Source organism: Kogia breviceps, chromosome 18 (genome assembly GCF_026419965.1).
Source record: "Kogia breviceps isolate mKogBre1 chromosome 18, mKogBre1 haplotype 1, whole genome shotgun sequence".
NCBI classification, from domain to species: domain Eukaryota; kingdom Metazoa; phylum Chordata; class Mammalia; order Artiodactyla; family Physeteridae; genus Kogia; species Kogia breviceps.
The window spans coordinates 12,625,241-12,649,992 of NC_081327.1; the positions used below are offsets into that span (position 1 = coordinate 12,625,241).

At 52.4% G+C, this 24,752-nt stretch overlaps 1 protein-coding gene across 2 annotated transcripts in view; it reads right to left on the minus strand.

The window, feature by feature from the left end:
* RYR1 (ryanodine receptor 1) overlaps window positions 1–24,752 on the minus strand; it is a 117,283-nt gene that overhangs the window by 78,131 nt on the left and 14,400 nt on the right. For both annotated transcript variants that reach the window (XM_059044978.2, XM_059044977.2), the window contains exons 14-34: window positions 21,187–21,322; window positions 21,009–21,104; window positions 20,804–20,922; window positions 19,856–19,989; window positions 19,130–19,371; window positions 18,411–18,603; window positions 17,256–17,472; window positions 15,327–15,431; window positions 15,005–15,108; window positions 14,444–14,527; window positions 13,328–13,635; window positions 12,539–12,741; window positions 11,449–11,623; window positions 11,065–11,273; window positions 7,579–7,973; window positions 6,494–6,626; window positions 5,501–5,661; window positions 4,875–5,040; window positions 3,142–3,228; window positions 2,732–2,958; window positions 525–1,137 (exon numbers count right to left, since the gene is read on the minus strand). In XM_059044978.2, coding sequence (XP_058900961.1) covers window positions 525–1,137; window positions 2,732–2,958; window positions 3,142–3,228; window positions 4,875–5,040; window positions 5,501–5,661; window positions 6,494–6,626; window positions 7,579–7,973; window positions 11,065–11,273; window positions 11,449–11,623; window positions 12,539–12,741; window positions 13,328–13,635; window positions 14,444–14,527; window positions 15,005–15,108; window positions 15,327–15,431; window positions 17,256–17,472; window positions 18,411–18,603; window positions 19,130–19,371; window positions 19,856–19,989; window positions 20,804–20,922; window positions 21,009–21,104; window positions 21,187–21,322 — 4,107 coding nt within the window. The remainder of the gene's footprint in view (window positions 1–524; window positions 1,138–2,731; window positions 2,959–3,141; window positions 3,229–4,874; window positions 5,041–5,500; window positions 5,662–6,493; window positions 6,627–7,578; window positions 7,974–11,064; window positions 11,274–11,448; window positions 11,624–12,538; window positions 12,742–13,327; window positions 13,636–14,443; window positions 14,528–15,004; window positions 15,109–15,326; window positions 15,432–17,255; window positions 17,473–18,410; window positions 18,604–19,129; window positions 19,372–19,855; window positions 19,990–20,803; window positions 20,923–21,008; window positions 21,105–21,186; window positions 21,323–24,752) is intronic.

The following is a 24,752-nucleotide window of genomic DNA, read 5'->3' on the forward strand; positions in this document are numbered from 1 at the left end:
GAAGGGAAAGATAGATTAATAAATAAATGGGTAGGTGGATGGATGAATAGATGAAATGGTGGGTGTAATGATGTGTGAATGGATGGAAGAATGAATGGACAACTAGATTGAAAGTTAGATAGATGGATACATGGATGGATGGATGGATAATTGGTTGGAGACTGGAAGGATCAAGACAGGAGGAACTTTTGGATGGAAAGATGGGGGGGTGTTTGAATGAATAGGTGGATGGATGGAAAGGTTGGTGGAGGATGGATGAATGATGGTTGGTTGGATGGATGAATGGAAAGAAGGAAGTGATTACTAAACAGATGAATAGATGGCAGACAAATGGATGGAAGGAAAAGTGAATGAGTAGATGATAGAAGGATAAGTTGGAAGGCGAAGGGTGTATGGACAGAGAGACGAATGGGTAGTTGGATGTACAAATGGGAGGGGAATGTATGTAGGTATGTACGTATGGATGGGTGGGCGATTTGGAACGTGAGAGAACAGGACAGAGGGAAGCATGAGGAAGTCATTACCAGCAGGGTGGACACAAGCTTGAGCACAGGCACAAACTGGAACTCCACGGAGCCCCCGACAGGGTCGCGTGCGTGCTGCCCGCCGTCTCGCACTGCCTCCCCCAGCATTCTTAGTGCTTTGTCCCGAAGAGCCTCCAGAGGGATGCTGGGGCTGAGACGGGCTGGAGCTTCTGCCGCCCCAGCAGCTGGCAGGGCAGCCACAAAACAGGGAGCTAAGAAATGGTGTGGAGGCCGCAGCGAGGTGGTGACGCCGACACCAGGAAGGCCGTAGCGGCGGGGACCATCATCTGCTCTTTTTCCAGGCGGGAAGAGGGTGATGGCACGGGTCTCAGGCGTGAGGGGCACGATGTACTCAGAGAGCATGGAGCGGCGGCTGCGGCAGGCACTTTCGAGATGGATGCTGATGAGGAGGTCGTAGTAGCCTGCACGCAGGGGGCCGGGCAGGTGCGCGTCTTCCAGGGCGTGCAGCAGCTGTGCCTGGTCCACGTGGCTGCACAGAGCATGTGCCACGCGGTTGTTGCCCAGGGCGCACACAGCGCGGTAGAGGCGGAGGGTGTGCGAGTGGAACCGCTGCAGGTCCAAGCGCTCCGACAGCTCCAGGATGTCCATGCATCTGCAGTGAAGATGGGCCACATTCAGGGACTCAGCAGGCAAGAGGAGGTGGGAGACAGAGACACAGACCACAGAGGGGCAAAGAGGTGCTCAGGTGAGTGTTGGTGGCCCCAGCGGCGAATCCCAGTGTTCTGCTGGGTCAAGGTTCTGTGAGGTCTGTGGAGCTGAGTCTAGGAGTCTTTTAATGGTTCTGGAAGTCCCTCCGTGGTCTGGGGGCTCCCTGACATACATCTGGGATCCGTGGGATGGTCTGGTACTCTGGGGATCTAAGAGTCCATGGGAAATATCTGGTGACCCTGAGATGTATCTAGGATCCCAGGTTGGGTCTGAATCTCCCTCTGGCAGGTCTGAGTACCCTGGTTATAGTTGAGCACCACCAGAATGTAAACTCCACCAGTACAGGACATTTCTGCCTCTTTTGTTTATTTGTTTGTTTACTATATTCCCAGCACCTAAAAAGGACTTAGCGGGCTTCCCTGGTGGCGCAGTGGTTAAGAATCCACCTGCCAATGCAGGGGACATGGGTTGGAGCCCTGGTCCGGGAAGATCCCACACGCCACAGAGCAACTAAGCAAGTGCGCCACAACTACTGAGACTGTGCTCTAGAGCCCACGAGCCACAACTACTGAGCCCGCGTGCCACAACTACTGAAGCCCGCGCAGTTAGAGCCCGTGCTCCACAACAAGAGAAGCCACCGCAGTGAGAAGCCTGCGCACCGCAACGAAGAGTAGCCCCTGCTCACTGCAACTACAGAAAGCCCACGTCCAGCAATGAAGACCCAACAGAGCCAAAAATAAATAAATAAAGGTCTTAGCAAATAGTCTGTGATCCATAAATATTTGTTGTAGGAACAAATGAATAACTGGGTGTGTCTGAGGCCCCTGGGGATGGGTCTGAGTCTTCCTGGGCAGGTCTGAGTGCCCTGAGTTATACAAGAGCATTACTAGAATGTCCGTTCAGAAGAGCTTGGTGTCTCCAGGCTAGAATTCTGCTGTCACACAGGAGGAGCTCAGAGCTATTTGTCGAATCAGTGAATAGAGGAGAGATGAAGCATCTTCCTGGGCTGAGTCGGGGATCCTGGCCACATTTAGAGTCCTTAAAAGCTTTCCTGTCATCCATGTGAATACTCTTTAGCCCGGTGTGCCTGGGTCCCCTGGAGCGGGTTAGATATCTCCAAGGGATACCTCTAAAGTCTCCTGGGTATGTCCAAGAGAACCTGGGGTGCCTCCAGGCCTCTCTGAATAATGTGCAAGACTCTCTGAGGTGCACTTGAGGCGCCTGGGGTGTTGTGTGGTCTCCTTGATGTGGATCTGGACTCCCTGCGATGGGTTTGGAGCCCCGTAGGTGTCTGGAGTCCACTGGGGTGTTAGCTGGGGATGCCTGGGCTGAGTCTGGGTCCCCTGAAGTGGGTCTGAGCCTGCTGAAAGGGATTTAGAGCCCCCTAGAGTGTTATCTGGGGATGGTAAGGTAGGTCTGGGGCTTCCTGGGGTGTTGTCTGGAGTCCCGGGGTCGTGGGGAGAGGCACCGCGTGGCATCCAGACCCCAGAGGGCTTGCCGTATCCGCCCCACCCCCGGGCGCCGGGGCTGCCCCTGACCGGTTCTCCTCGGGGACGTGCAGCGCCATCATGGTCAGCGGCTCCTGGCACCGCACAGCCCAGCCCAGCCGCTCGCCCGCACGCCACGCGTCCACCTGCAGGAAGTGGTTGGGCATGCGGCTCCACGACACGGGCATCAGCATCTGCACCTCGAGCCGCGGCGGGCACTGTGGGGTGGGGTTCTTGCGCTCGCTCAGAAACATGGCGGCCGACAGCGGCATGATGTTCTGGGGACACAGGGGTGTGCACATGTCAGGATTCCCCACCCTCTCTCCCGCCACTCTGTTTCCAGGAAGACCTCCCGGATTTCTCCCCCCCCCACCCTCCCGCTTCAGCCGCTCCGCCAGCCTGACCTCCCACACCTCTGTCCTCAGCCTGCCCCTATTCGTGCCCCATCACTGCACCCTGACCTTCTGCTTCCCCAGCTCAAACTGGATGACGTTCTGGTGTGTCGGCAGGACAAAGACAGCAGGAAACAGCTTCGTATTGGGTTCCACCTGGGAAGGGAGAAGAGGGCAGGGTGAGGAAGAAGATGAACTGGAGGTGGTACTGACTCTGGATCCCCGACTCGGGAGCCCGTTGCCCCAGCCTGATGCTGCTGGTGTCTTCAGATCCAAACTCAGGCACTGGAGGCTCCGCAAGAGCCCTGAAGTGGCTCATGGGCTGCACCTCCTCTGATCCAATGAGGCCAACCTCCTCCACCTCCCCCCGGGCAGCCTGTTGTCTGGGTCTTGGCGCACATCAGGCCCACCCCCACCCACGAATGCCATTCCTGCCATTTCTCTCCCAAGCACTTATTTATTCTTCAAAGTTCAAAAAGCACACTCTGACTGCCTTTCCCTGCAGCCCCTCTGATCTTTGAGGAGAAACCCACCCAGGCTCTAACACAACAGACACCACTATCTGTGAAGCAGTCTTGCCAAACCTGAATCTAACCCAATCTAATCTGGACCCATCTCCCAGTTTACAAGAAAATACAGGGGACAGAGGAAAATGTTTAAATGACACCTCAGGTGTGCATCAGCCAGATTCAGCCTGTGGGAAACGAGGCCAGCACTCTTCAGATGGTAGTACACACACGAATGCCCTGAGATTTATTTTAAAAAATCAGATTCTGATTGGGCAGGTCTGAGTAAGAGCCTGAGATTCTGCCTTTCTAACAGGCTCCCAGGTGATGCAGAGCCTGCTGGTCCAGAGACCACACTTTGAGGAGCAAAGTTCTACCAGACAGACAGCTGGTTTCTTCAATGAATACATTTCAAAGGGGAAGAAAAAGAAAAAAATGGAAGGGAAATCTACATATGAAAAGAGACTGAAGGGACTTAGCAACCAACTAAAACATATCACCTTATTTAGATTCTGGTTCAAACAAACGGTAAAAAGACATTTTTGAGACAACCAGAGAAGTTTGACCATGGGCTGGATATTTGGTGATATCTAAGAATTCTTGGGGTTTAAGATAATAGTGGTATTGTGGCTACATTTTTTAAAAGAATCCTTATCTTTTAGAGATACATACTGAAAAGAGACAAACCATATGATATCTGGGATTTCCTTCAGAATCCTCCAGTGGGTGTGGATCAAGATGAAAAAAGTTGGCCGTGAGTGGGTACTAGTTGGAGCTGTGTAATGGGGACATGGAGGTTCATTATGCTGTTCCATTTTTGCATATTTTTAAAATTCTCCATTTAAAATAAATAAAGTTAGATGGATTAATGGATGGATAGCAGATTCGTGGTAGTAGGTATATGGGCATTCATGATACAATTCCTTTCATTTTGCTGTGTGCTTGAAATCTTTCATAATAAAGTGGTGAAAAGGAAAATCCCACCTTAGAATTTTGGCCCATCCTAGGATGTCCCCTGATTGGTGAAAAGGTAGTGACTGGTATCACCCAGCCCAACGGGGATATGGACCTCTCTCTAAGGTCAAGGCTCTGCTGTGTCTCCCCCTTTCTGGATGTCAGTTCGAGGAATGGTTCACCTAGGTGGTCTCCCAGGAACCTCCCAGCTCTGGCCTGCCCTGAGGCTGTTTTATCCCGTCTCTCTGGGGTCTGCCCTCAGAGGGTGTCTGGGAGGGTTGTCCCAGCATGCTGAGACATGAGGACGCTGCTGCTAAGTTGGTGAATGAGAGCTGGGCTTACCTGGAAAAAGGTGTTGCTCTCTTTGCCGTTGGCGGTAAACGTCATTAGGCCAGTGGCCAAGTCCACCAGGCAGCCAATGACAAGGTCCGTGTGGCTGATCCGGCCCTGCTGCCCGGGGCTCACGAAGTCTCCACCCCACACCATGTAGCAGTTGCTGCACTTGAGGCTAGAGGACACAGGAGTGACCAGTGCCCAGATCGTCAGCCGAGGCGCTCTGGACCCTGGACACCCCCTTCCCTGAGCTCCCGGAGTACCATGACTCAGAGCCCCACCCCCAAACACCCACCACCTGCAGATCTGAGTGCTGAAACCCCTCACCCCAGACCCTGAGCCCCTCGGAGCTAGAATTCTTAGAAGCTGGTGGGGGAAAGGGGTGGTTCCAGAACGAGGAGAGGAGAAGGGGAGCAGGAGGAGAGAATAGAAAAAGGAGGTAAACTAGAAAGAGGACGGCAAGACGGAAGAGGAGGAGAAAATGGAAAAGAAGAAGTGGACAAAGAAGAGGAGGAGGGAAAACACAGAGCAGGGGCCATGGGAGGAAGACAAGCAGGAAGAGAGGAGGAAAGGAGGAGGAGGTGCCCAGCGATGACCTCCAGTCTCCCACGGCCCCCGCCCCCTCCCCCCCGCACCTGCTGTGGATGTTGCCTTGCTCATCCCCCATGGTCACCGTCACCACCCGGACCTTGCTGAGGTCGAAGTTCATGTCGTGCTGATGGTAGTCGGGGGTGACCCAGCCCACCCACACGCAGCTGGGCTCCTGGCCGGCGAAGACCCTCACGGAGTAATAGTACTGAAGAGGCAAAGGGGGGACAGGTGGTCAGTGGGCTTCCCTGAGACTCTGAGTTGATTTCTCTGGATTCTCAGCGTCCTCTGGGAGTTTAACAAGAAGTTGCTGGATCTGAGACCCCCCACCCCGGGTCTGTGTCCCTCTGTTTCTGTGTTTACTGATGTATTCCTAGATTCGGGAATCCTTTGGGACTGTTTCGTGATACACCCCAATTTGGGTCCCTCCCCAGGTTATACAGCAAAGTTATAAATAAATAATAGCTAACAAATAGCTCACAAATGAACTCACTTAAATCCTTACAATCACCATCAAGTGGATACACTTTTTATCTCCATTTTACTGATGGGGAAACCATAGAGCTTCCACAGAAGAGAAGACATAGAGCCGTGTAGTGACACCCAGGTAGCCAGTGATTCTAGCCACTAGGCTGTTTGTCTCAGAAAATATTCCAGACTTGGTGAATCCCCAAACTGTATTGGAATAACTGTGAATTTTGGTTCCCAGGAATATACTAGAATAGCTACTAAGTTTGGGGTGTTGAGTTTATATGGGTGAACCCAGATATCGGGGTGCCGAGTCTATGTTGGTTTATCCCTGGGATCTGGGGGGCCCTGGGAGTTATATCAGTGTGCCCCATGGCTGCACTGTGTTCCCTGCAATGTTTAGGCCCCTGGCTATATGGATTTAGGGGTTCAAAGGGTTAACTTGATGTGTACTGTATTTTGTCGTCTCCTGTATATACTGCGGTGTCCCCAGATGAGGGCAATCACCGGGGATTACCGCATGAAATTTGGAAATCTGGGGGGTCCTGAAGTTGAGGGTCCCCGGTTCCTACCGTGGTGGTATTGAGGATGATCTCAGGGTCGTCGCGGTCGTCAGCAGGCACCACCTCGCGAGGCAGTCGGGGCAGAGTGGGGGTGGCTGGCGGCTGGGTCATCATGGCGGCCTTCTTGGCCTTGAACAAGAACCTGGTGGTGCGGAGGAGAGGCGGTCAGGAGACTCACTCTCAAGCCCAGCTCCCCAGCCCTTTCCATCACGACGTTCGTGCCTCCACATCCATCCTAAATAAGCCCCGTTTCTAATACCCAAGGCCCCTGCTCTAGAGGATGAAATTCCCAACTGCACCATCACAGTCCGCCCTGGAGGAGCTCTGTGCTTTCGGATGCCGGGTTACCCAGGTTTAAAGGTGCCTCTGGGAACATGGAGCTTCCTTTGGGGAGCATACAATGGTCGCCTAAGTCACCATGTCTCATATGGGTGCTAAAGGCATGTGGGAAAGGACAATTCTTCATTGGGCACTGTCTTGTGCATTGAAGACATGTAGAATCCCTGGAGCCCCCAGCAAGCAGTACCTCCCCCCAAAACTGTGATAACTAAAAATCTCCCATCATTTCCAAACATCCCCTCAAGAGACACAGAACTAAATCCCACTGAAAACTACTGTCACAGTAGGGGAAAAGCAGATTTAGTTTCAATTCAAATTTAATGCGCTTTGAGGGTCTCCCTTGAAGTTAGTTTTTTGGGGGTACATTTGAGACACAGAAGTGACCCCCAATTTAGAAGACCAATGATGTTCCCTGGGATACCTTGGGGTACAGTCAACTTTCCCAAGATTCTGAGGTCCCCTTTAGTGTTCACAGATAATGAAGTCCATTGGATGAAAAGCTTTGGTACCCCAAGGACCGTGGAGTCCTCCATAGATATAGTGGGGCATCCCGATTTTACATTCTCAGGGAAATTAGAGCATCCCAGGGAAATAATAGCGTTCGCTCGAGACGTAACAGGATCCTTCAGTAATCTGACCCCACTTAGCATATATGGGCCCACTATGGGATACAGTGGGGTTTCTCAAGGAGGTTGCCTAATTGGGGGTCCCAGGACAGATCCCCAAACCCCACCCTGCCCCACCCGTTGACTCACCCTCTCTTCTTGTTCTTCTCTGTGGTAGCATCCTTCTCATTCTCTGCCCTGGGAGGCTGGGCCTCTACCCCAGCCTGGGCGGTGCCCCCGGATGACCCCTCCTTGGCAGTTCCTTCTTTGCCCCCCTCGGCCTCGCCCCAGTGCCCAGCCGAGCGGCGCAGGTTCTCATAGTCGGGATCAGGCTCCGCTGCCCGGGCCTCATCCTCAGCAGGAGGCTGCAGTCCAGGGGGTGCCAGAGGGGTGGCCCCTGCGGTGCAGCGGAAGTGCTGGTGGAACTGGACCGGAAGGCTCAGCCGGAGAAAGAGCATCTCCACCAGACTGTTCTGGGAGCCCCACGTGCGGTGGGTCAGGCGCAGGCAGGGGGGTGTGTCCACGGTGCCGTCCACACGAGTCACCTGTGGGGGTGAGGCAGGAAGCACCGAGCCAGGAGGGTGAGCTAGGTCCTGAACCTTAATACACACAGGGTCACCATTAGGCCTTAGAGCACTGTGTGAGAATTAGCCAAAGACTCACTCCTCCGAGCGTACAAACTCCCATGGGACAGGCCGTGGGGTGCATTCAGCCTTCTGTGTACCTTTGCTGGACACCTTTGTACAGTGGGCAGCCCTGGTCAGACACTGGAATCGCCTGGGGAGCTTTCAAAACCTTCCTGCGCACAGGGCTCCCTCCAGACCAGGTCATCCACCCATCCACCCATTCATTCTTCCATCCTTCCACCCACCCATCCATCCATCCATCCATCTAACACTACACAAATATTTACTGAGCACCTACTGCGTGCCAGGCACTGTTCCAAGTGCTGGGAACACATCAGTGAACAGAACAAGGGCTCTGCCCTCCTGCTCTCTTGGGGAGACGTCTTGGGGAGAGCAGCCCAGAAGGGTCAGATTTTTTAAAAGGCTCCCCAGCTGAATTTCCGTTAGACTTGTTGTTTGTGGAAATATAACACTCAGAAGGATGCACACATCGTAAGTGCACAGCACGATGAGGTTTTGGAGGGACCACGCCTGTGTACCCAGCACTCAGATGGAGAAATGGAACTCCACCTGTCCCCCTGGGAGCCCCCTTGGTGCCCGTGTCGTCACTACACTCTCAAAGATAGTGAGGGATTCTGATGAGGGAAATGCACCGACCTGGCCTAAATAAAGGGCAGGAGCTGAGAGAGGGACAGGTGCCTGGCCTGTGCACTGCAAAGACAGACTCCGTAAACTACCGGAGCAGTTCCCTTTCTTCGATGCCCCGCCTCAAGTTGACCTCCTCCAGGACCAACTGCCAAGAGAGACCTCTGTGCTCCTCACCAGCCCATGAATTCACCCCAAAACTGTACAACCAAGACTGTCTGCAGGGTCTTTTTCTCCCATCTCTCTTATAAATCCTGTTTTGCCTCTGCTCCTTGGCAAGCCTACTGACCATCTCTTTCCTGTGATTTGTATGCAGAGTAACTTAATGTCTGATTATTCGTTCACAGTTAACGCCCTTCTGACTTAGCACATCACAGATGAGCTTTGCCCATTCTTGAACTTCCTGGGAATGGGATCCTACAGTATGTGCTCTTTTGCGTCTGGCTCCTTTCATCCAACATCATGTCGGAGAGACTCGTCCACGCGGTTGTGGGTAGGTTTGTTTATTCATTCTCACTGCTGTCTAGCACGCTGTTCTTTGGGTTGAGAACACCACCGGGCAGTGGCCGGGACTGGGAGGTCCACGTCTTCCCCACTATCCTCTCGCGCCCCAGGCACCTCTCCCACTCTCGCCTCCTACAATCCACCGTCAATAGAGACCTTTCCAAAACTCAGATCTAGACTGGACATTGCCCTGTTTAAAACCCTTCCATTTTTACCTAGCCTTAAAATGCCTTCCCACAAATTATTTATTAATTACAAAGAGAAAAATAGTAACTTGATGGTGGAGAAACTTGGCAGACTCCACCATAACCAAACAGTCAAAGTTAATGTAATCAGGAATAAGACATAATGACATGATGTGCCGCCCTGATATGCTGCATCAAGAAGAACACAACCTCTTTGCTACGGTATTCGTGCCAAATACATGAGGAATATTCTGCAAAATAACTGGTCTGTACTCTTCAAAAATGTCAATATCATGACAGACAAAGAAACACTCAGAAACATTCTACACTGAAGACTAAAGAGACATAACAACTAACTGCAACGTGTAACTGTGGATTGGATTTTGGACCAGAAAAAGAAAAAGAGACATCCTTGCCACGATTAACAAAATTTGAATATGGATTGTAAATTAGGTAACAGTATGTATCGATGTAAAATTCCCTGATTTTCATAACTGCAGCTCTGTAAGAGCACAGCCTGTTCTGAAGAAATGCACGTTGAAATATTCAGGGATAAAGAGGCATGATGTCTCCAACTTACCTAAATAATTCAGAAAAGAGAAAGAGAGAGAGAATGTGAGAGGGAGATCTGAACGATGACTAGGATGGGAAAACTGAGGCTCAGGAGGAGACAGTCACAGGCCCAGGTCATACAGCAGGTAAAAGGCCAACTCCAGGTCTGATTCTAAAGTACCAGCTGGGGCTTCCCTGGTGGCGCAGTGGTTGAGAGTCCGCCTGCCGATGCAGGAGACACGGGTTCGTGCCCTGGTCCGGGAAGATCCCACGTGCCGCGGAGCAGCTAGGCCCGTGAGCCATGGCCGCTAGGCCTGCGCGTCCGGAGCCTGTGCTCCGCAACGGGAGAAGCCACAACAATGAGAGGCCCGCATACCGCAAAAAATAAATAAATAAATAAATAAATAAATAAAGTACCAGCTGAAGCTTAGCCACGTGGAATTCAAGTTCTTTCCAGGTTGAGAAAAAGACTATCACTTTGATTTATGTGGGTTTTTATTGTCAGAATCTGACCCTGAGCTTAACCTTGGGAAAGAAAGGCACCAGGGTCTAAAAATTAGGATACCAGATTAATGAAGAGTTGCTAAAAATAAATAAACCCATGGGAATTCCCTGGCGGTCCAGCGGTTAGCACTCCTTGCTCTCACTGCCAAGGACCCGGGTTCAATGCCTGGCTGGGGAACTAAGATCCCACAAGCTTACTGCCGTGCTTTGTGGTGTGGCAATAGATAAATAAATAAATAAACAAACAAACCCCCCAAATACCACCACAGATAACAGTTAGTAAGGAAGGTGCCAAAATGTACCCAGTGATTTATATTTCTTTAAACCTTGTTGTAGGATTAGATAGTTATAAGGGCTGGAAATGACCACTGGGGTCACTTGATCCAGCTTCTCTTTTCTCCCTTCCCCCATTTTGTAGGCACGGTAGCTGGAGGTCAGAAAGGTGTAGTTTGCCGAGGTTGTACCCTACAAGGCAGCCCTGGGAGCCCGTGACCCTGACACCCACTTCTACACGGTGTGTGTGCTAACAAAGAAGCCAAAGGGAAGCTTGGGGAAGATAACTGTGGGGAGAATGAGGTTTGGAAGCAGAGCAGAGCGTGCTGAGCGGGGTCGGTCCTCACCTCATAGTGGGGATGCTCAGGGGGCGTGGCCTCAAACTGGGGAAGGCTTTTGCTGAACCAGGTGGTGACCGGGCGCTGCATGTTGATGGCAAATGGCTCAAAACCTTCCTGGAGGCCACAGATGGCAAAGAAGCGCAGGGAGCTCACCTCCTGGCCCAGGTTCAGGTGACCCACCTGGCCAGGTCCCAAGCTGCAGACGGGCAGGAAGCCTAGTGGGAGGGGATAGACGGGCAGCGGTGAGGATAGATGGGCAGGGCAGGGGCAGCCATGGGGAAGGAGGTACTGTGGAAAGAAGGGATGGAAGAGCAGGGGGGCTGGAGGGGACAGCGTAGGGTCAGGTGAGACGGAAGAAAACCAGGAAGGGGCCACAAGGCCAGGCCTCACCGTCCCCAATCTCAATATCCCGGAAGGCTGTTTCAGAGCCTGAATCGGACATGAGCACCTCGCCGTTGAGGGTGAAGATAATGGTGTTCTCTGTGAGGTCGATCATGCAGCCCACGACATCACCTGACTGCCAGGGACGCCCAAACGGTTCACTGCCCAAGTGCCAGCGCTGACCCTGTGAGAGGGCAAGGGGAAGAGGTGGTGCAGGAGAGACACGCAGAGGAATGGGGAGATCCAGAAGCAAGGGGAGACGTAAAGATACAAGGGTCAGGTCCAGGCCACGTGGGACAGAAGAGGGTTCATCCCCGCGGTGTCCCCCATCTTACCCCACGTTTGCATCCATGATCCTTAACGGGTAAGCTTTCATGCTTTCCCCTCCCGTTAATCTCTGTATCTCATCCCTTCTGCCTGGGTTCTCTATTGTTTCCATGACTGGGGCTGGGGTTATACAGACCACCAAAGTGCTGGTGGAGGGTTGGGGACAGCAGCAAGTGGAGGGATGGAAAGGATAAACTAACCTGTCAGTGTCCCCTATACGGACCCAAATATACCCATATGCCCCCAGAATAGATAAATGGATGATGAGATGGATGGACAGGAAGCAGGGTACATGGCTGGATGGAAGAACGAAATGAACTGAGAGTCTACCTGGGTTGATGCAGGGAGGGAAGAGAGTGTAGACAGACACACTGGTGGATGGATGGGTGGATGGATAAATAGATGATGTATTTATGCATTAAATTATTGGATAGATGAATGGATAAATGAAATCTCAAATTGATTAAACAGGTGAATTGTGGAACTAACAACTACATGAATGGATGGCAACGTGGATGACGAAATGATTCTTTGGACAGATGAGAAGGATGGATGAATGGACAGACAGATGGTTGGATAGAAGATGGATAATGGATGGACATACGTGTGGACAGAGAGAGGGGAGGATACATGGAAGCATGGGTAGGTGAGTGGGCAGGGAGAGTCAGAGATGGGCAGACAGAGGCAGGCACAGGTAGAGGCAGGGCTGGAGTGTATGAGCTGTGGGAAGGACCACAGAGCCCGGCAGAGTGGAGCCCAGGGAGCTACCCACGCGGTGCCCATTGAAGACATAGGCCAGCTCATCAGCTCCCAGCTCCACGTCAGGCCGCAGCTCAGGCCTCGCCCAGCCCACTCGCATCTCGCCCGTGGTGACTGCCTCAAACTCGAAGTACCAGCGGCCGCTCTGCACCACGTAGGATTTCTCTGCCCTGAAGATGCGCACCCGGTCCCAGCGAGACTGGCTCTCCACCTGACCTACAAATGGGGCCAGGCAGGGTCCGAGAGGCTGGGTTGGTGGGAGAGACCAGGAAAGGTAAGGGCCTTTGGGGGGCTGGGAGGAAAGGGACAATTCTTGGTGTTAGGGAAGAACTGGGGAAGCTCAGAGCAGTCACAGAGAGGCAGGAGGGACCTACTGAGACTTCTCCTCCATCCCTTTGCAGTCAGAGCTTCACAGAGGAACTAGTGACAGAGGCATGGAGGAGGAAAGTCGGGTCAGTCACGGTCACGGTCTGGGGTGAAGGGTCAAGATTAAGGTCAATGGTAAGAATCAAGGGTTGAGAGAAGGATCAGGAAGAGAGAGTCAGGGTCAGGGAGGGGATAGAAATTGCGGGTGGGCTCAGGGGTTAAGAAATTGAAAGCTGAGGACCACACTCAGGGTTGGGGTTTGAGGCTGGGATTGGGGGGTCAGTGATAGGTCAGGAGTCAAGTTAGGAGTAGGGATTAGAGGCTCTCTAAGTCCTTGGTTGGGTGGCTCCACGTTATAGCTATAGTCCAGAGGTTAGGAGTTAGGGGTCGTAGCTGGGGATCAGGAATTGGAGTCAGGGTCAGGGTCAGCACTCACTGGGCTCCTGGTCGGGCGGCTCAATGTTGTAGCCGTAGCCCAGCAGGGTGCGCACGGCCTGGCAGAGGCTGTCCCGGTTGCTGCGCTTGGTGGCCTCGTCCAGCAGGCGGTAGGGCACAAGGCGAGGGTTCCGGCGCGCAGGGATGTCCTGCACAGAGCTGTAGGTCCAGCCCTGGGCCACTCGGTCTCGTGCCCACACGTTGTGTCCGTTCTCCGCCAGCCGGTCCACCAGCATCGTCTGCGCGGGCGTCAGTCTCACGTGGCTCAGGTCCAGAGGCGCCGGCTTGTACCCATTGCTCATCATGTACCTGCGGGTGTGGCAGGGTTCGGTGGGACAAGACCCCCACCTCCACTTCTAGGCTCTGTGCTATGGGATCCCTGACTTCTGACCCGTGTCCTTAGGATTCCATGACCTTTAGCCTTGAGCTTTGCAATTTCTGACCTTTGGTCTCTGACGTCAGGTTTCTATGACTCCCTTAAATAAGCTTTGATATACTTGACTTCTGATCCCAGGATCCTGTGACCCTAGCAAGGGCTTCGACTTCACTGACCTCTGGCCTCTGTGACCCCTTCATCTTGATTTTGGGAGCCTCATCTCTCACCCTGGAACTCTCTGACCCCTAACTTCTAACTTTGAGGCTTCTTACCTCTGATCCCAGGACCCTATCATTCCAAACTCCTGGCTTTGGAGTTCTTGACCTTTGAACCTTGGCATCTATCCCCAGGACCTCTGATCTCTCCTCTATAATTTTAGGATCCCTTACTTACAACTCTAACAATTTCTCACCTCTTTCCATTGACCCCTCACCTCTAACTCAGAGATATTACCTCTGTTCTCTCATTTTCCCGGACTCCATGGCAGACCCTGACCCTGGGTCCGACTCCCTCCCACTCTCTCTCTGGAATGCCTAACTCCGCATTCCTGACACCTCCCCAGGACACTCACCACTGACTCCAGAGCCCCGACCCCTGGTCCTGTGACCTCCACCCTAACCCACAGCCCCTTGGTTTCTGACCTCAGCCTCCCCACCGGCCCTCAGTTGCTCCAGCCCTCACCACGGCCTCCCTGGGCCACTACTCTCTTCCCCAGGTGGGGCCCGGGCCGTCCACACTCACGTCTTGGGGAGTTTTGTCTTCTTCAGGTTGTCTTCTGCCTTCTCATCCGCCATGCCCACATGGCAGCCCAGCGCCAGCAGGGTCCTGGGGCGGGGGGGTGGGGGCAGGGGGACAGGGTCACCCCACGTGGCCTCCCTGCCGCTGGCGTCCTCTCCCCCCAGCCCAGCCCCTGTCAGCTCTGTCTGTGGGTCGCTAGATCTCTCCACCCCTCTTGTTCTGGTTTTCTGGGCGTCTGTCCCGTCTCTGTCGGTCTTGGTGTCTGTGTCTCTCTGGCTCCTGACTGTTTCTCTGTCGCTGTATCTCTTTGACTGTGCTTGCCTTTTCCTGTCTGCTTCTTTCCTTGTCTCTTTCTCTCTATTTCACTTACTGAGCATCTCTGTTTATGCCTCTGTCTCTTACTTGCCCTCTGTCAGTTTCAGCCTCACAATCCCAGTTTCCCTCCCTCTCTCTGCCTCTCTTCTGTCTCTCTCTGTCTGAGTCTTGGTCTCGCTCTCCCTGTCTCTCCTTGCCCTCCCGCCCAGCGGTTAGGCCCGGGCCCCTGCTCCCTGGTCACCCCCTCACTTGAGCGTCTCCCCCGACATCTGCAGGTTGTAATTCCTCTCGGGCTCCGGTAGGCTGTGGAAGTCCACGAGACACGGGTGCAGCCTCTTATTGTCATCCCGAACCTGGAGAAAGTCCAGAGTCAACTCCTCGGTTCCCCTTCCCTCCCCAGCACTCCCAGACTGTGACCCCTGGCCTCCCCGACCCGTTCTGCCACCCAAGGAGCCCCTGGTGTCCCGAAGTCTCTTCCCCCAGCCACCAGCCCCTCCCAGTTAGTGAGCAGTTGTCACTCCCCCACCGCCAGCCTAGCCTCTCTCCTCCACGCTGCAGGCAGCCCCCTCACCGGGCCGTAAGTCCAGCCCTGCTCAATGCGAGTCAGCGCCCAGAGTTCATGGATGTTCTCCGCCAGCTTCTCCCGAATACGCTCCAGATGGGGAGGCAGGACAATCTGGGGGCAGGTGACATTTGTGAGGTCCCGGCATCCCCTCCCGTCTGCGTCGTGACCCCTCTTCCCGAGAACACGTGCGAGCCCTGCACAGTTCCCCAGGGAGCTCTTTTGACCTTTCCTACTGCCCAGCCTTGCTCCCCATCACTGCACCCTGCCTCCTGGGTTGATGTCCAGCTGAGTAAGGACTTAGCATCCTCAGAATTAGGGAACTCTCTGGGAATGGGTCTGTCTCCCCCTGTGGACTGGGAGCTCCGTGAAGGCAAGGCTGGGGCTGTCTCGGTCGGTCTCCAGCATTTTCCCAGCCCTGTCCAGCCCAGAAGGGGATGCTCGTGAAATGTTTGCTGAATGAATGGATGACTCTTTTTCCTTCTCTGTACAATGAGAATCAGAACAATATTAACTCATGATACTTACTCTATAAGGGTTCAGTGAAATCATTTACATAAACTACTAAATGTTATATACCGTGGACCCTCAAACAGTGTGAGCTTGAGCTGTGTGGATTTTTTTTCAGTAAACATAAATAGTACCTGTATTTTCATTTTACAGATCTTCAGCTGAGTGTGGGGAAAAGCTTGTGTTTGATTAGAGATCACAAGATGTGGAATCAAAAGAACTAGGGCTTGAGTCCTGATTCTATGCAAACTATTTTAGCTTCCTGCCCTAGGGTGTGTCATTTACCAATTCCTTTGCTTTTAAGACAGAGAGCAGCGCTGGGACTTGCGACTGTGCCGGGGTCGGGGCCCCTAACCCTCCCGCATAGTTTCTATAAATGCGTGGCACGTGGTAGGTGCCTAGTAATATTTACATTGTTGGCGTTCTGCAGGCACAGATGATGGTTGGACCAGGGTGGGATGCGGGGGGAGAAGGGCTTGGGAGGAGGCAGAGCGGACAACCCCTGAGGCTGCCAGGCGGGTGGGGGAGGGGAAGGGAGACATCCAGGAGGAGGCCCAGGGCTCTGGCCTGGCTACAGGGGGATGGCAAGTTCACCCCTGCAATAACATAACTACTACCAATAATGACGGTAACTCTACTGAGTACTTACTATTTCCTCAGGACCATGCTAAGCACTTCACATATATTAATTCATCTAACCTTCACAACAATGCTAGAGGGAGGTTCTCTCGTTCCCCCCTTTTCCTCACAGGTGAGGGAACTGAGGCACAGAGAAGTGAAGCCGCATGCCCTCGGTGACAGGCTGAAAGTCAAACCCTTTTGATCAGCCTCTTAAACAGGACTTCTTTCCCTCCTGTAGGGACATGCCTAGAGGGAAGGTGGGGAGCTCAGAATGGGATAGGAGGAGCGAGAGAGGCGTGGAATAGAAAAGATGCCCAACAAATTGTGGTGCATAAGATCACAGGCTTTGGGATCAGACGGCCCGGGCTCAAATGCTGTGTGACTTGCACAGGCTGCTTAACCTCTCTGGGCCTCACTTTCCTCAGATGTATATTGCGGGCAGTAAGAGTCCTTTTTAGGGAAGTCCCTGGCGGTCCAGTGACTAGGACTCCGTGCTTTCACTGCTGAGGGCCCAGGTTCAATCCCTGGTCGGGGAGCTAAGATCCCACAAGCCACTCGGAGCAGCAAATAAATAAATAAATACTTTTTAAAAATTAAATAAATAAATAATAGTCCTTGTTTTAGGGGGACTATACTGAGGACTCCCTGAAACTGAGATTCTGCCTTGAGAGATTCCTTTGCCTCCTCTCTGCCTCAGCTTCCGCACCTGTTAAACAACAGGGTCCCCAGCTTCCAGCTCAGCTCCCCATCTCCCTGGCTCCTAAGGGAGCCTGCCTCTCCAGGAAACCCTTGCAGAGCAGGCAGTACCTGGACAGTGTCCACAGGGCAGGGCACAAAGTCGGTGTGTGAGAGGCAGCGGCTGGGGCCCACCAGGTGGGGCCCCCGGGGCCCTTCCCGCCGATACTCCTTGATGGGCTCCAGATGGAGTCGCTCTCGAGGGAGCACAGCCTCATGACAAGGGGCATAGCCAGGCGGAGGGAGGAACTTGAATTCGCCATGGCGGCCACCAAGGAGGAACCGCACCCTAGGTGGGAGAGTGGGGGTCACTAGTGAGGGCAGTGTACAGAGGAGAGTCTGTACTCAGTGGGGGGAAGGGAGCAATCTTGGGATCAGTGGAAGGTTCTGGGGAGACCTGAGGTCACTGGACAGTCATAGCGTCATGGAGGTCATTTAGGAGTCAGGAAAGTCTAAGGTCAAAGAAAATGTTGGAGGCCAATAGGAATCTTTGGAAAACCAAAATGGGAAAGTGGGGGTCAGGTCACTGGGGAGTTAATCCAAGGTCATGGGAAGGTCCTTTGCAGGAGGTCCTGTATCAACAGAGCATTTAGAGATACCAGAAGGTTTGGGGGAGACCAAGAAGAAGGTCATTTGGAAGTCACTGAGAGTCTGGTGTAACCCTGAGAAAATCATAATCGCCACTGAAATGGGGAGTAAGTCATTCACAGAGCTTGGGGTCACTGGGAAAAGATTGGGCTACTGAGAGGTCTTTGAAATAACTGTGGTCATTGAGAGGTCACTGGGAAATTATGGAACTATTAGAATATCGTTGGGAGATGCTGGGGTCATTGGGAAGTTGTTAAGAGCAAGGAGTCATTGGGAGGCTTTGTGGTCATTGGAAGATCACTGTCAGATTCTGGAATCATTTGGAGGTCATTGGAATGGCATAGAATCATTGGGAGAGTCAGAGGTCATCTGCAAGGTCACTGGAAGAAACTTATTAATCATTAGAAGGTCATTGTGAAATTTGGGGGACACTTGGAGATTGGGGTGAAGCTGAGGTCACTGGGAGGGTCCGGGATCATGTAGAGGTCACTGGGACCTTCATGTAGGGGTCCGGCCCGTCAGTCCTGAGAGAAGGCCGCTGGGTCGTGGCCCCATAGAAGACCATGGCGTGCTTGCAGGAGCTGTCTCAGGACAGTCCCAGGTGTGGGGACTGGCCAGGGGGCTGGGGCAAGTCCTTACTTGACACCAGCTGAGAAGCTGACAACGGGGAAGAAGAGCCCATCAAGGTTGAAGGCCTCAAAGACACCCTGCACAGGACAGCCATTGATGCGGAAGGAGATGGACGGCACGCTGAGGTCCAGGCAGCAGCTGACCACGTCCTCGGGGGCCAGGAGGTGCTGCCCTGGGGAAGTCACCAGGCGTGGCACATGTCCTGCACCAGGATCACAGGGGAGAAGTCAGAAGTCAGAGGTCCAATGGAACCAATGGTCTCAAGAGACAAGGGGCAGGTATTAGAGGATCCTATAGGGTCTGGACCCTAGCAACTCTAAGGTCAAGTGTTCCTTAGAGATTAGAGGCAGAGGTCAAGTCTCCCCTGAGGTTAGGTTCCTGAGAGGTATGGGGGTCAAAGATTAAAGTCGTCTTGGAGTTAGGATTCTGGAATCTTTGGGGGCATAAGTCAAAGATCAGAGATCATAATAATGGGGGCAGTTTTCTGGGATCTCTAGGGTCAGAGATCTGACATCCTCTGGGGTCAGAGTTCTGCAGGCTATGAAGAAAACAGGTTCGAGCCAAGATTCTGAAAGCTCTAGGGTTAGGGTCTTGGGAAATGAGGAGTAAGGGGTCAAAGTTAGCCTGTTTGGGGGTCAGGATCCCAAGAACCCCAAGGCATGTGGTGAGAGCCTAGAAACCCTGGGTCAATGGTCAGGTTTGAGGGTCCCCTAGAAGAGTCCAGGTACCTGTCCAGAGATGCAGCCCATCAAAGCCGTAGGAATAGAGGTCATCGCCGACCCCGTTGCCGCCCCAGCCCTCGCCGCCCCCAGGGTACGGGCTGTAGCCCTCAGTGAGGGCCCAGCCCACCCGCAGGTGGGTGGCCTGAGCTGTCAGGAATGGGGCCACCTCGTCCACCATCACCTCAAAGTACCATTTGAGGTACTGCGTGGAGCTCTCTGCTCGGCCCACAAAAATGTTAGGGCGGATGCTGTAGGAGAGACAGGACAGGAGAGGAGGATGAAGGAGAGATGGAGAGGAGACCCGGGCTAGTCGGGGGTGGGAGAGGAAGGCAGAAAGACAAAGATATACACACACAAGAAAATACAGAAAAGCAGAGACACAGAAACAGAGAGAGAAAGCAGAGACAGATACGGACAGAGAGGCATCAAAGGACAGAGAAGAGAGAGATGGGAGAGAGACCGGGAAAAAGAGATGGAGGAGAAATAGAGAGAGACAGACAGATGAAGACAAAAAGAGCAAACACAGAAAGAAAGAAAGAGGGAGGAAGAGACAGAGGCAGAAATGGAGCAGGGAGAGAGGACAAGAGGAATGAGAAGCCAGGGCTGAGCTGGGGACAGCTGTGGGGACCGGGGTGGGAGATGGAGGAAGGCCCATCCACCTGGGGGTGGAGTCTGAGTCAGGGAGGGGATTGAGAGGTTCTGAGTTCTGGGGTCAGGGGTTAGGGGCCAGACCTGGTGACAAAGTTGATGAGGTTTGTCTGCAGCAGAAGCTCGCGGCCAGGGAGCAAGTTCTCAGTAATGAGATCTTGGTTGGAGCGCACAGCCACGCCATTGCACACACACAGGGAACAGAGCACATCCAGCACCTGGAGGTCAAGGTCAGAGGTCAGGGTGTGAGGGCACCTGGGCGGGGTGGGGTGCGGGCGGGTGTTGTCCATGGAAGACCCAGAGTGGGAAACCAGAAGGATGATATATCAGGATGGGAGATGGAGCTTTTGACTGAGAAGAGGTGGTGAAAGTGGGAGGTCAGGGGTCACAGAGAGAGATCGGGGTCAAAGAGAAACATCAGGCAAGAGGCGGGGGCCGTATGAGTTGGGATAAGACATCAGCAATGTAAGAAAAGAGAGACTGAGAAATTCCCTGGCGGTCCAGTGGTCAGGACTCTGAGCTTCCCTGGGTTCGATCGTTGGTTGGGGAACTAAGATCCTGCAAGCCACATGGCTTGGCCAAAAAAAAAAAAAAAAAAAGACTGGGGTAAGAGGGCAGAAGTCAGTGGGGAGAGTGAAAGGGTCGGTCAGGGAGAGAGCGCAGGGATAAAGATGAGGTTTAGATCAGTGGAGGTTGCAAACTTGCGTCTTCAGGGGCCAGGTAGATAACGTAAATATGTGAAGCGGTTAGAAATAATTCAGTGGGAGCCAGTAGCACTTGGGGCAAACTGGAGAGTGTCTATGCAGCCCCCCTAAAGGCTACAAAATTAGAAATTGAAAAAATACTTCAAAGAGCTAATGCAGCACATCTGTGGCCCAGAACCCATTTAAGAACCATGAGTTTGAGACCTTTGTGTGGAGATGGAAGCTTGTGGTAGAGGAGCCCAGGTAAGAGATAAGATGGGGAAATGGGGGCAGTTCGAGGGCCATGGGGAAAGGTCAGGGGATAAGAGGTCAGGGGTGAGAGGCCAACCTTGTGGTTCCTCCCATGCTTGTCCAGGAGGGAGATGATGGACTTGATGTGGTTCTCCTGGATGATGTTCAGGACCTCAGGACTCTCAATCAGGACACAGTACAGCACCTCCAGGATCCCTGCACAGGGATTGGAGTGAAAGGTGAGGTGGCTGCTGCCCTCCCGTCCCCGCAAGTCCTCATCCCCTCCGCCTGGGTTCTCCTACCTGAGGAGGCCTCCAGCCGATCCAGTTTGCTGACCAGCCAATCCAGGTTGTTGGAGAAGAGGGCACAGTTGGCACGATTGCCACGGATCAGAGAGGCTGAGGGTGGAGAGAGGGGTCAGACCCAGTAGGACTGGGAACCTAGGGTGCTCTAGAGGGAGTCAAGTCTGGGGCCCCTCACCCAGGATTTCATAGAGCAGGTTCACAATCTCTTTCCAGGACTCGGCTGCCTCCTCCCCGGCAAATTCAGCAAAGTGGGCAGCAGTGGTGTAAACATTTAGGCGGTCGATGCAGTTCAGGACCAGGGAGAGCATCCCCTGGGGTACAGAAAACAGGGGGTTTCATCACAGGAATCCCAGGCCCTCCCTTTCTTGCCTTTCTTGGACTTGCTAATTCATATTCCTTCAACAACTAGTGACTGGGTGTCCCCAGATCTAAACCAGAGCCATCTGTGTGCACCTTCACTCCCAACTCTCTCCTCTCCTCCTCGGCTCTCCAGACCTGGCCTTGTCCCACTCGGCCTCCGTCCCCAACATAATACATCCCTATTAACATCAGGACAGAATCTGTGCTTCTCCTTCCAGTATCTTCCTTCCTTCCTTTCCACCTCCAAGGACCCTACTCCTGGTCCCATTGGCCCAGCTCACTCTCCACACCAACCATCAGAGAGATTTTTGCCTTCTCTCTCTTTTTGTTTTTTTTTTTCTTTTTTTTTTTTTGCGGTACACGGGCCTCTCACTGCTGTGGCCTCTCCCGTTGCGGAGCACAGGCTCCGGACACGCAGGCTCAGCGGCCATGGCTCACGGGCCCAGCCGCTCCGCGGCATGTGGGATCCTCCCGGACCGGGGCACGAACCCGTGTCCTCTGCATCGGCAGGCGGACTCTCAACCACTGCGCCACCAGGGAAGCCCTCTTTCTTTTTTTAAAAAACGTTTTAACCTTTTGTCTTCTTTTAATTTGAATTATAACGGACATACAGAAAAGCATAAAACATATACAGTCTATTCTTGCTTTGTGTAGTAGTTAGGTTCCGTAAAGTTGCCGTGAGCACTGAGTGAATCCTGAGAACCAAGGCTCCCAGAGGAAACACAGGGGGTTTCTCTGAGTCTCTGAGCACAACATTTTCATCAATCAATCAATGCACACTCTCGTTTTATGTGCGTTTCTGTTTAAAGACCCTAATTTAATAGATGTTGTTGATTCGTTAACATTAAACTCACAACCAACAGCACTGTACCTCATGCTTCAGTGAAGCTTTTCTTTAACACATATTTTCTCAGTAAGGCACATCACAGCCTTCTTGCACTTAGGAACACTAGACAGCACTTTGCCACTGTGCTTAGGGGCCATTTTAATCAGTGAAATTAACGAAAAGCACAAAAATGTGACAAGTGTGGCACTAAAAACACCACGAAAAGGACACTTGCTTACAGGTGAGAGTTGAAATAACAAGGCAGATCGTCGCCTTGTTCAACCTCAACTGGAAACACAACATCAAATGACTTAAATTTTTTGCCTCTCTGCACATGTCCACAAATGACTACAAATATTCTGCAAGCATCGATTTGGAGGTTACAAATACATTTTAGCAAGTAGGCATATTTGCAAATACAGAATCAGGAAATAATAAAGATCAAATGTATATGGTTTAACAAATAAATATGAAAGAACACTTGTGTAACCATGACCCAAGTCAAGAAAGAGAGCATTGCTAGCCTCCCAGAAGTCACCTCGATGCCCCTCCTGTTACACAACCCTCTCTGCTAGGGATAACCGTTATCCTGACTTTTATGGAAATCCTTTCCTTGTTTTTCTATTTTTACTACCTATGCATGCATTCGTAAACAGTCTAGTAAAATTTTGCCTGTTTTTGAACTTGAGATGTACAGTAAGTATTCTTTCGCACATGGATTCTTTTGCTCAACATTACTTAAAAAAAAATTTTTTTTTCTATTTATTTATTTGGCCGCACTGAGCAGCTTGCAGGATCTCAGTTCCCCAACTAGGGATCGAACCGAGACCTTGGCAGTGAAAGCGCCGAGTCCCAACCCCTTGACCACCAGGGAATTCTCTCAGTATTACGCTTTAAGATTAAGAGCATTGTTTCATGGGGTTGTCATTTGTTCATTTTCATTGCTGAGTAGTATCCATAGCCATCGTACGGATATGCCACATTTGTGGATTCATTCCAGTGGTGGTGAACAACTGGGCTGCTATGATGATTGTTGTATCTATACCCTGGGCCCATAGTAAGAGATGCAGTGCATCGTGGTAGACAGCACAACCAGTTGGAGTCACACACAGTGGCTCTGCCCTTAACTCGTTGTGACTTTCAAAGACCTAACCCTTCTATGGCTCCCAAACCGCAAGTCCTCACCATGGCCTGGCCTTTGTCACCTCTCTGTGCTCGTCTCCTCCCACTCTTCCCCTGACTCACCCAGTTCCAGTCATCCGGGTCTCCTTGCTATTCTGGAAGCTGCCAGGCACACTCCCACTTCATGGTCCATGTACTTGCTCTATCTCCCCTCTGTCCCTCCCTCAGGTGTACACATGGCTGCCTCGCTTCATTCAGGTGACCCTCCCTGACTACTGTATTTTAAACTGCAGCAACCCCAGCACTCCCTATTGCTGCCCTGCTTTTTTAAATTTTAAAATATTTATTTATTTATTTATTTGGCTGCGTAGGGTCTTAGTTGCGGGACCTAGTTGCAGGATCTTTATTGCAGCATGCAGGGTCTTTTGTTGTGGCATGTGGGCTTCTCTCTAGTTGTGGCACGCGGGCTCCAGAGCACACAGGCTCAGTAGTTACGGCACGTGGGCTCTAGAGTGCACAGGCTTAGTTGCCCCACGGCATGTGGGATCTCAGTTCCCCCACCAGGGATCGAACCCGCGTCCCCTGCTTTAGAAGATGGATTCTTAACCACTGGACCACCAGGGAAGTCCCTGCCCTGCTTTGTTTTTCTCCTTATCATCATCTAATATACCACATAATCCTCCTATTTTATTGCTCATTTATCCTCCCGCCCCACGTCAACTCCATAGGGACAGGGATTTTTGTCTGTTTTCTTGACAGCTATATCTCCCCTGGTATATTTGTTCAGCAATGGCTGTTATTTAATCTCTCTGCGCTTCAGTGACCCATCTGTAATATGGGAATTACAATCCCCCATGGGGTTATGGGGAGGATGTCCGGTATATAACACCCAAAACACACAGTAAGGGCTAAATTCAAAGTAACAATAACCACTGACACTTATATAGCATCTACTATGTGCTGTTACTGTTCTAAACACTTTGCATATACTAATCTCACTCCATTACTAACTTTTGTTGCTGTTACTATCATCCTTTCTAGGTCTGCCACCCCCATCACAATGGGAGCCCCTGGAGAGGAGCGGGGGCCAACTTGGAAGACTTTAAATGAACATGCTCCCCAATCACCCTGAGGAGACATCAGACCTCGGACCTTTGTGCAGCTCCAGTCTTCCACCCCTCTCAGCTCCTTGCACTCAGACTCCGTGCTGAGCGGAGCCCACCACGTCTCCTCTCATAACACACAGAACCCCAGCCTCTGACCCAAGCTGAGGTCCCGGCCTACACTATCCTCCCACCCAAAAGCCCACCTCTCTGGTCCGGCCCCCCACCATGCTCCACTCTGGTTCTATCCTCCCACTCCGCAGGCCCTACCCCTACAGACACCGCCCCCTGAGTCTAGTAGTTCAGCCTCGGACTTCCCAGGCCTTGCCT